Source organism: Spea bombifrons, chromosome 5, assembly GCF_027358695.1.
Source record: "Spea bombifrons isolate aSpeBom1 chromosome 5, aSpeBom1.2.pri, whole genome shotgun sequence".
Classification (NCBI taxonomy): domain Eukaryota; kingdom Metazoa; phylum Chordata; class Amphibia; order Anura; family Pelobatidae; genus Spea; species Spea bombifrons.
The window spans coordinates 14,308,205-14,318,992 of NC_071091.1; the positions used below are offsets into that span (position 1 = coordinate 14,308,205).

Consider the following 10,788-nt stretch of genomic DNA (forward strand, 5'->3'; position numbering starts at 1 on the left):
ATGGGATAAAGGGGGACCATGTTAACCTCCTGTCTTGCCCTTTTATAACAATAGTATATGAGAGGGTCCTTATTCGGGGTGGTGTTAGCACTCATCATCATGAAGCCGTGTGCTAGGCCTGTTAGAAAGGCCTATTGGGCCCTTTGGCCTTTTTTTAATGTGTAGTTAAATAAATCAGATTAAATTATTAATCTCAAATTGGTTTACCTAAAACTCACTGCTTAGCGGGTGTAAACTCTTGTATCTGCGGGACACTGAAGAGTAGTGAAAGCATCAGAACTAAGCTTTTAATTACAGCTGAGAAAAATAGATCTTAAAGAGCAGAAGTTCATAATTAGAAGTAAGGGCTTGACATGTTATTTGTATTTTTCTTGCCCATTAGTCTTGTTATGTCATAGAAATATGATATTCAAGTAGTTTCAGACCCTTTAATCTCACATTATTTTTTCACACGTTGTCATGGACTGGCAGTTGGCTTAAAGGCATAATAGCGGCTCTAGGTTAACAGCCCACTTAACACTTCCATGCGATAAATAAAATATCTGGCCTTTTATTTTCTTAAAGGGACCGTTTAATGTCCCCAGATGTGGTTTGTCCTCGAGTAGTAAGGGAATATTAAAAAGCAGAAAAACAATCAGACCTTTATCAGTAATTTAAATTGTATAGGATACATCTCTTCCTGTTGGAAGACTTGTTGAATGTAAGTACTTTAATATACATGATTCAAAATTAAATCAGCCCTGTTGCTGCAGCTGCCCTCTTCATCTGTGCATGAAGCAGCCGATTTGCAGTGCATGCGCACAGGTGTCTGCATAGACCTGCATGCATTTGCAAAAGGAACACCACAGAATTTTTAATGTCAGCGGGTGGTCCTGGCCGCGTCCCGCAAGGGAAGGCTCCTGGAGCCCAGAAGTTCCCAGGCATGCATATGATGGATGAAGTGACCCTTTAGCAGTCTATAAAGACAGTTTAATGTCCTATGCAGACTCGCCAATAAAGACTGCGTATTAACAAACCCATGGTTAAAAGCAGCCAAAACCTCACAAAAGCCATCAGTGGAGCTGGTGAGCAGAGACGGTGCAAATGCATAGAGAACATTCATAATGATGCTGAGGGGCACATTCACTTAATGGTGGGTCAGAGCATTAGGGTGCTCATGATGAACAAGTTTTCCTTTAAGCGCCAGAAGGGTTAAATCCTTAATAAAGATATCATGCAGCAGAATGTCTTTTCAAAGTTTTTTCAATTATTGCGAGAACAATACAAACAAAGTGAGAAGCTCTGAAACAGTTGCCAAAACACCCGAGTATGCGGCGTTCTCCGAGTGCCTGGGTAAGTGTGCGTTCGCGATCTAGCATGTCTAATTGTGTGCCACTTTTTTCGAGTGTTTACATCCTTTGTCATTTATGATTTCACAGATGGTGTGTTCCGTTTTGTAATAAACTTGATACTCTTCATATTTATTCTTAACTATTTATTCTTGAGAACTGGGTGCCTGCGCTCAGCTTTCCAAATATTAAAGTAGACCTCAAAGTTAACCCTTACTGCAGCTGTTATGGGGACATAAGGGGGCTGCGAGGCGCCAGCACACCTTTGTCTATGCTCCAGAAATACATGTAGCACAAATAAAATGTTTTTTTTTGATTAGAAAAGGGTTTAACCATTTGAGTGCCGGCTATCCGTTCTCCACGCTCACTAGACTGAATTGCTACATTTCTGTAGCTTAAGGGAGGCTGTCATTCAGCTCCTGAGATTACCTTACCTGTCTTTAAACATATAAATAAAATGAACGTCCGGTCGCCATCTTTAGACAGGGCACTGAAACCAAATGTTGCAAATTTTCCTACGTTGTTTAACCTCTTGAGTACCAAAGCAGGAAAACTGGGCTCAGTAGGTCCGCCACATCTCTCATGCATAGCCTCCTCACACTGCGCCTTCCGCTTAGACTTTTCTGTAGTATCCCCTGCATCCCCCAGCAGAAGTCTTGTGTGTTTAACGAGAAAGGTGCTTCATAATGAACGTAAGGTGATCTTTTTGCATATCACCACAAATTCGTACAGAGATGTTTTTTTAAACAACCCTGTATGATCAGTCAGTAGAACGGAGTGGATTTGGGGGAATATTATGTTTTAAGCAGAGGAGAAAGGTATGAATAGCACACCATGATACTAAACATTGGTAGGCGTCAAGCTTGCCTTTATCACTAATATTTCCTTATATTAAAAGCTGACTGCGTTTAGTGTGCTTTTATTCTTCAAGACGGCATGAGCGATCTCGCCCTTTTTCTCTTGCCAGGAGAAGGTACATCGTATCCGGCGCTGCCCTGAGTGCCGCACGTTCTAATTGTAGAGTACTTTGTCATCCATCTAATCGGTAGTACTTATTAATGTGGCATTGATGTGTTGGTTGCAGTCCTTCTACAATCAATCATACGGGGGGTGCTGGGGAATATTGTGACAGCGTTTCTCAAGCCCTTGGGTTTTCTGGCTAAACTTTATGCTCCCTGCTCTGTAAATATGTTCAGTATTTCTCTGCGTTATGTGCATTTGGCCGCCTGGCCCGTTGTCGCCTGTAGCCTACGAGAGCTCTGTGTTGATTGACAAGCAAATTTAATACATTTTTTTTTTGTTTGTTGGTGATTGCAAGATATATTAGTTTGTCTTGTGTGATGCAATCATGTCTTTTTATGTTCCATGCATCAGTGATTGCACCTGAGTAAGCAGAACACGTGTCCGGGAAGCGGGGTGCATGCCGTCAACTGCTTACAATGCTTTCTTACCCCCCGCAGCGGCGTTGGGGATTGAGCCCTGCCAGCATATGTCTTACACATGCTAGCCTGATAAATGGGCTAATGTGAGGAATGGTTGGAGGCAGCGGTTCTGTACAGCGTTTCACGTGGAGGGGAGAGGCAGAGAATTGCTGGCCACCCCTAAAAAGAAATGACAGGACTTTTCCATAATAACCACACGTAATGAATGCAAGCACATAGTTATAGTTACAGACATAACATTTTTTAGTGACCGATCTTAATGTGAGTTATGTAACCGTGTCTATCAAAGCTCGAAAAGTGGTGATTTAAGGTTGTACTGAGAATCTGGTCGATTAATAACAATGCATTTTTTTTTTATAGCCTTTACGGAAGACACATGCAAGCCAACCCTGAACCCCCAAAAAAGAACAACGACAAGTCAAAAAAGATAAGCCGGAAGCCGCTGGCCGCGAAGAATAAATAGAGCTCTGGGAGACACTGATGCTTCGAGCCCAAGCCTTGCATGTGATTAAATATTTCTTTTATTCCCCATAATATTACAAGTCGGGGAATTGTAACGATTACACGGTTAAGCTTGCTCGGTGCTTTACTTATTATCTATGCATTGAAACAGCGATGCTCACAACTACTCAGCAGCGACTGTTACCTTCTTATGGTTTATAATGTATACACCCACAGAAATCATAGATTTTCTCAGCATATATATAGATGTTGACTTAATGTATGATTTTGTAATAGTGTTTTATTTTTAAAATATTGTGTACAAAAAAATATGTATTTTATTTAATGAAATCTGCCCTAATATTGCCAGTTAGAACAGTTCTAGATGGTTATTGACGCCATCTTAAAATCCATTCAGTACTGTAAAAGCTTATGTTTATTACCCCATTACTGTAATATCTTATGTGTATTTTGTATTATGTATAAGAAATTTCAGGCATTTCGGGGGCCACATTATGTAAGGAAAGCAAAAGTTTCCAAAAATAAATGAATATACTTCACATTTATTACAATCTCGGTCAAGCATAAGTATTACTGATTGTACAGTCTTTACATCTAAACACATTCAAATAGAATTTTGTTTTTTTGTTTAATTGTTTCCATTAACATGATATTAACATTTTAGGTTGCATGTAGAATCCTTTTTTAATTTTTACATGTTTTATAAAGTGACACAAGAAATAAATATAATTTGCCACCTGCTTGTAAAAGTGAGTCTTTTCTTGCTGTCATTTGGTGCCATCAATGATGAAAAAATATTTCTTGAGAATAATGAGAACGGAAAGACACAAACTATAAATATGAGGAAACATATTGCCCGCAACCATGAGCCGCAAAATAGAGGCCTTCTGAAAATATCGCACGACGTGTCGGACAGGTATCGGCCCACAGCCAGTAAACAAACATAGAACCTGAAAACAAAGCCGTGCGTACCGAAGTCTTTCAGCCGGCAAACATATTGCATGCTTTTCCCAAAACCTACATCTTACACTTCAATAAACTAACATTGTTTGCAGATTAAAATAAGCAATATGTAGTCATTGAAAATCCAACTTTTTCCAAAATGAACAAGAGACAGGGGGGTTCCCTCGCTGCTTCTGCTATCTTGTGTTATTATGTTATTTTTTTTCTCCCCGATAGAGCAAAGTTGAGTTGGCTTGGAGAAAAGTCTTACATGGTTGTTTCTGGAAAAGAACGTATTAATCCCAACACTTTTTCTACATGTGTATTTACATTGAGGGTGTCGGACGAGGTGGACACATTTTATACCCAACTTACAAAAAGTGTCTGCGGAAACTTACAGAAATTGTCATCCATGGATTATTGCTTAATGTACAACTCCAATCCCTAATGGCTTCAAACAGGAATTCTATGCCAGGGGTGTCCAACCTGCGGCCATCCAGCTGCTGCAGGACTACATCTCCTATAATGCTCTTTCAGCTAAGGGGCTGGATGAGGAGTATGGGAGATGTAGTCCTGCAGCAGCTGGAGGGCCGCAGGTTGGACACCCCTGTTCTATGCATTCTTGACTAATAAGAGATGAGACATTTTACTAGAGATGCTTGTGCTGAAGCTGGAATATCCAAAAGCTCCTTTTAACCAGACTATGTCTTACTGCCCAAGCCTTTGCGGATAAGCGGTCTCTGTACTCAGTGATCAGAGTTAAGGTTGCCCTTGATATAAAAATATTTGACTTAGCTGGCTTTCTGATTATTTGCTTTCACTTGTTGATGTTACATATTGATCTCTGACATGACACAATGGATCAAAAATAAATGATTACTGTTCTGCTTCTCAACTGATTGATCATTAAAGCTCCAGAATTTGAAGCCTGATAGTATGGATGCTCTTGTTACTGATTAACCTAGCCTGTCATATCATTTTCATGATGGGTCGTGTGTTTGACTCCACGTTTATAATACGGGAGTTTTCCTTCTACAAAATCCAAGCCTCTGGAGGAAGGAATAAGAATAGTTACAGTAGGCTTTATTGTTGAAATTATTTTAAAGGGGAACGTTCTGGCTATTTACATATTCCCCAAATGAATGTATAAAATGTGTGCCTCTAGACCTCCAGAGAAACAGGTACCTTAATCAAGCTGGAGCCGCTGTGTGAGTGAGACCATGACTGTGACGCCATTATCAATTTCAGTGGGGCAAAGACCAACCTGGAGACTCCTAGGTGGTTGCGATAAAGGACCGAATTTGTGTGAAAATACACTTGTGTAATTACACAGATACATTTCATGGACAAAGGCCTGTCACTTAAGTCATGCAGCACTAGGGGATCTTTTGCTTACAGACCAGTTGGTGTACCTTGGGAGCAGGAGCTCTGTACGCTATAACCAAAGGGGTGTATTCAATGAGCAGTTAATTGCAAAGCAATGGGTTAATTTCCACTCAACACGTTGCCTATGGATTACAATTTAGCTCACCTTGCTGGAAAAGTCCACCTATGATTTGCACCTAATGTATAGTTAATGCAGAGATCTGGCCACATGGGATACAGGGTAAAAGGCTCTGGTCGCGCAGGAAGCATTATGCTAAACGTGTCAGTCCTGATTGGGGTTATATCCGCCACAAAACAGTTCGATTGCAGGTTGTGAGATCTCGCCCAATATATCTAAATTACTAAAATATTTTGTTGTTCATATATGACACTGTCCTCGTGGTTAGGGCTTTTGAACAGGTGGTTTTGGCATCTTATGTGGGAATGTGTAAGTATAAGCACCAATGATCAGAAACAAGCAGTCCTTTTTTTTCTTTTGTGCTTTTTAGAGGGTCAGAAGGGCGATGAGAAATTCTAACAAAACGGAAGCTCACGGTTATCCACAGCAGATATTTATCACTATAAAAAGTGATTTAAAGTTTTAAAAGTGGTCCATAGAAACCAATAGTGATTGGACCACTTTGCTCATTGCGTTGGTGATAAGACCAGCTAAAATAAGCTGTGGTGAACATATAATAACATATAAAGCTGCCAATACAACTTGAGGTTTTTACGTTTGCAATCAATCGTTATTGAAGAAAATGACTTGAATGGAAATGTGCTTTTCTTTTCCATTTATACAACCCAAAGACTGTGTAGTGTCCCAAATCAGTGTGAGATCAGTACTTGTGTCGGACAGGTTTTCTAAACATTTCATTTCTGCTGTTAAGACAACTATTGGGGGGAGCAATAATTTATAAAATGCATATAAATATATAATTACCTTAGGCCTCTGGTTGGCCACTTACTTTATTGGCCCAGGTTAACATTAAAACAACGTAGAAAGTCAAAGCCAAACTGGGGTCGCAACTCGGGCAAGTGAGCAACTGGAGTACCAAACCAGTACCAAACCAGTGAAGAAAGCAAAGAAAGGTCATACAAGCAATCAAACTTACCAATAATTACTGCACTCAAAGAAACAGCCAGACTGGATCCTTGATTAGACACCAAACATCTCAAAACATGGTCAATGAGGCATAGATAACTAAGATTTCTATATTGTGTATTCTATTCAGATTAACAGATTGCGCCAGTATGTCTTTTGTGTGCTCATGTTATTGTTAAATCTGCGTAATATTTTGTATTTTCCCACATTCTAAAAAAAAAGAACATTTTTGGCATTCTACAAACAAAATGTAATGAAACAATAATATTGCGGCTGCTTAACGGAGTAACCCTCGCCATACCATCTGAGAATCTTCATCCTGCAGATACACACAATAGTTCCAACGGCCAACGTTTTTGAAACCGCATCATTTTTTTGTAAAGGTTTATCTCGCGTCCACGCAGAAGGGAAAATTACCTAATAAGCAAGGTAAAAGTGTCATTGAACAATACCCTGTATAGATTTAAAAATCAATCACTTCGCATACGATGTGTCTGCCGTCAGATACTATATTTCAACCTTCCAGTTAAGCAATTAACCTTTCAATGCTGGAGGGACCTATAATATAATCATTTGCAAGCTTCTCTAGAACCCTGATATTATTAAAGAAGTTCATTCAATGGCATTTAAGATGGTGAACTATTGTTTTTTGTACAGCTATAATAATGTCTCAATTTTATTTCTATATCAATTTAATATTGATAGTATAAAGGCCAATTTGGTCCATCGTACTCACCCTGCCAAATGTAAGCTTAGAAATATTATATCGCAAGAGGCGAGAAAGTATAAATTGGAAGGGAATTGTGGTCATTTGGTTATTTTACACATGGTGTTCAGAATAAAGTAATAATAATAATAATGATGTAATATGTCCGAGAACATTACATCATGGCTTTTCCATCTAAGTGCAGATCATGAAAAAAATGGCAATCGATGAACATAATAGTATGATTAAAAGCTTGTGTTTGTTAAGGTGTCCGCTAATATTTTTGAAATGTGTTTATGCGATGCATATTCAATACATTTCCAAATACATTCTGCATAATCTATGATAAAGTCAAATAATGTATTGTTTGGGGGGTTTTTAGTTTTTTATTATAATTATTATATTTTGATCTTCCAAGAACTAGCATCAGGTGGGTTCTTGAGTTGTTGTACCAACCTACCCTACCCAGTGGCAAAACACAAAGGTATCTATTCACTAAAGACGGAGTTGAACATTTAATTGCTAAACATTATTAGGGGAACCCCAGTGAGCTTCTCCTGCAGGAGGGGCTGAGTTGGCCCCGTATAATGTATAGCTGAACCAAGGATCGTTTTAAGAATCTCCCACATTTCCAATGCATTGTGCGGGGTCTGCTCAGAACACCTTGTATGAAAAGTTCACTGAGGTTTGCCCATCATAATGCATAGTCACCAGAATCTGGAATCTGCACACACTCCCCACAGGAACTCAGGTGCTTAGCTGTGCCAGGAAGGGCCAGCTCCCCAGCAAATCAAAATAGAAAAAGGCTCCAGGCACTCATGGGTTCCATCAGGCAGATTTATTGGAAGAGATGAACAACAACGTTTCGACCTCACGATGATAAAGACCTCATCGTGAGGTCGAAACGTTGTTGTTCATCTCTTCCAATAAATCTGCCTGATGGAACCCATGAGTGCCTGGAGCCTTTTTCTACCATCATAATGCATAGTGATATTCCACTCTCCTGCAAACTCCCTTTTAAGTGAATAGACCCCAGAATTGCTGTGGTGAAGGCTGCTCCCTCCACAGGTATGTCCTGTTTTGGATGAAAATGACTGTCTCTCTATGAAATCTATAATCACTAATAATAGGAATAGCTTGCACATTATTTTTTTATTTTTTTCATAAATAGAGTTCATTTGCAGTAGATGTGATTTGGGCCAACGTTAAAGTGCCCGCTTATCAATATGCTGTCAAGATGTCCCCAAAAACCCCTAGGACCCCTTTATTGCATGAGCTGCTTGAGCTAAAGTTTTATCTTTGAACACCGGCGTCAGGTGAGAAGTGAGAATAATATCTCATGTTTCCCCAAAGCCATAGACATTATATGATCTACATAACCAATGCCCACTGCTGTTTACAATTCATCAATGCACACTCCTTGTAAACCGCTTTGGTGAAATCACTGAATGAACTAAGATTTTTGACTGGTATATAGATATTCTCATAGTCCATGTCAGATATTTTTATTTATTGGCTGTATATTCATTTGAACTTTTGCGACTGTCAAAAGTACAATTAACATTAAGTTAAACATTTCTGTTGTTTGAAGAAACTGAATAGGGTTTCTTGCCTTTCATTAATATGCTACATTTTGGATGAGTAGTCATAGTAGCCATCCAAGAAAGAAAATTAGTGAATAATTCTAAACTTCTGTGAATTAATCAGCATTTGTTACTCAATTAGTGCCAACCAAAGAAAAACAGCCATCTATGTAGTTCTCCTTCTATATGCATGCACATATGTGCAGCGTATGTATGTTCTTAATATCTACATATATGGGTCCTGCGAGATCAAGGGGAACATGAACAAGAGGTCTATGCCTGCATTGGTATTGGTAAGTTCTAAAGGGTGGCAGGTTATAATCTTAAACATGGCTTCATAATTCTCATCCCATATATATATATTATATAATATGTTATATATAGATATATAATATATAATATAGCTATACAGTTCATGTTCAGTGTTTCTGTAAAAATCAAAGAAACTACATTTTTGTGTGGCATGGTTACAAATATTGGGGGAGTCATGTCTCTGATTTTCAGAGCACAAACAACTGATCAAGATAGTAGGAGGAACATCTGTTTTGCCGATTTAAAATTCTAGTAAATGGTGTAATCTGCTTCTAATTAGCTCAATGTGAACATGTACTACAGATTTTTTATTTAAGTGAGATATAGGAAAATATAAGAAAATATAGCTATTAAAGGTACCCAAACAGTAAAAAAATATATGGTAATCTAATTCAGAGAAAATTCTTAACCAGTCTTATGACAGTATGACAAACAATTGTAAATAATAGAATCATTCATTCATTCACTGGTATCTTTTTGGATCGGTTCACTTGATTTCACTCATCTTCTCCTAAATGTATCAGGAAGAGAAGAGCTAAACTGAACATGAATTATATGTAGAATTTAGGCATTCCACTTGAAGGTATTATTTTGTGAGAGGTGCCATGTTAAAAAAGTAGGAGAGGGTGCATGATGATTCCATCCCCGCGTCATATTATAATATCTCGTAAAACCCACGCTCTGCCAACTTCCTTTCCCTGTTTCGGGCTCAAAGGCTTTCTTATGTTTTATTTTTTGATTGATGTTCTCACTTCGGGTGCCAAGGAAGTCAATACAACTCATTTTATTACACTGTTGCTTCATTAGAAACTGCACTTAATCACATCGCTGGCCTTCATTAATCCCAATTTTAGTTTTAGAATTTTAAAATTCTAGAACAGCTTTGGAAAAACATTGGAAACCTCCTCTTACCTTTGTGATAATCATTAATTCAGGTATTCATTTAAAATGAATTATTGTACGTTGCTGGACATCCTGCTAGTCGTCAGCCTCCCTGTAGCTCCAGTGCTCAATGGACTGGATTTCCCCACACCGGCCCATTATAGACGACTGTGCCGAGTCAGCACCCCCCCCCCATAGCTTATCCTTTGAAGGACAGGCGCTTGGAAGGGGTAGCTGGTGGCACTGCCAGGGGTTAGGCATTGGGCAGCTCCAATATTGATCATTAAAAGCCTTCTAAAGGATTGTCTGTGAATGTATTTGTATAATTTGTATAATTATGTCCCCTTGAAACAGTTTTCCAAGTTTTCATGTTTTTCAAGTTTTCATGTTTTCATGTTTTCATGCAAAACATAGACTATCCAACAAATGGAATGTTCTATAGTTTTGATTAAACTTCCTATTTGAACTTTTGTTTTACGTAATTTTCCTTTGTTTTTACCCTTGTTTATTTTTATACTGTTTTCTATTTATTTTTTTGTATCTTTTGTTACCGTTATTTTTGACTGTGACCATTTTTGTCCGATTAAGTATAATTTTATTTTGTGAAATAAATAATAATATTTATCAGTTCTGTCTTTGTGCATTAATTTTGAACTTATAG

At 38.4% G+C, this 10,788-nt stretch overlaps 1 protein-coding gene across 3 annotated transcripts in view; it reads left to right on the top strand.

Moving 5' to 3' along the window:
- RSU1 (Ras suppressor protein 1) overlaps positions 1 to 3,972 on the top strand; it is a 51,567-nt gene extending 47,595 nt beyond the window's left edge. For all 3 annotated transcript variants that reach the window (XM_053466620.1, XM_053466621.1, XM_053466622.1), the window contains exon 9: positions 3,131 to 3,972. In XM_053466620.1, coding sequence (XP_053322595.1) covers positions 3,131 to 3,233 — 103 coding nt within the window. In that variant the 3' untranslated portion in view covers positions 3,234 to 3,972. The remainder of the gene's footprint in view (positions 1 to 3,130) is intronic.
- The last annotated feature ends 6,816 nt before the right edge of the window (positions 3,973 to 10,788 follow it).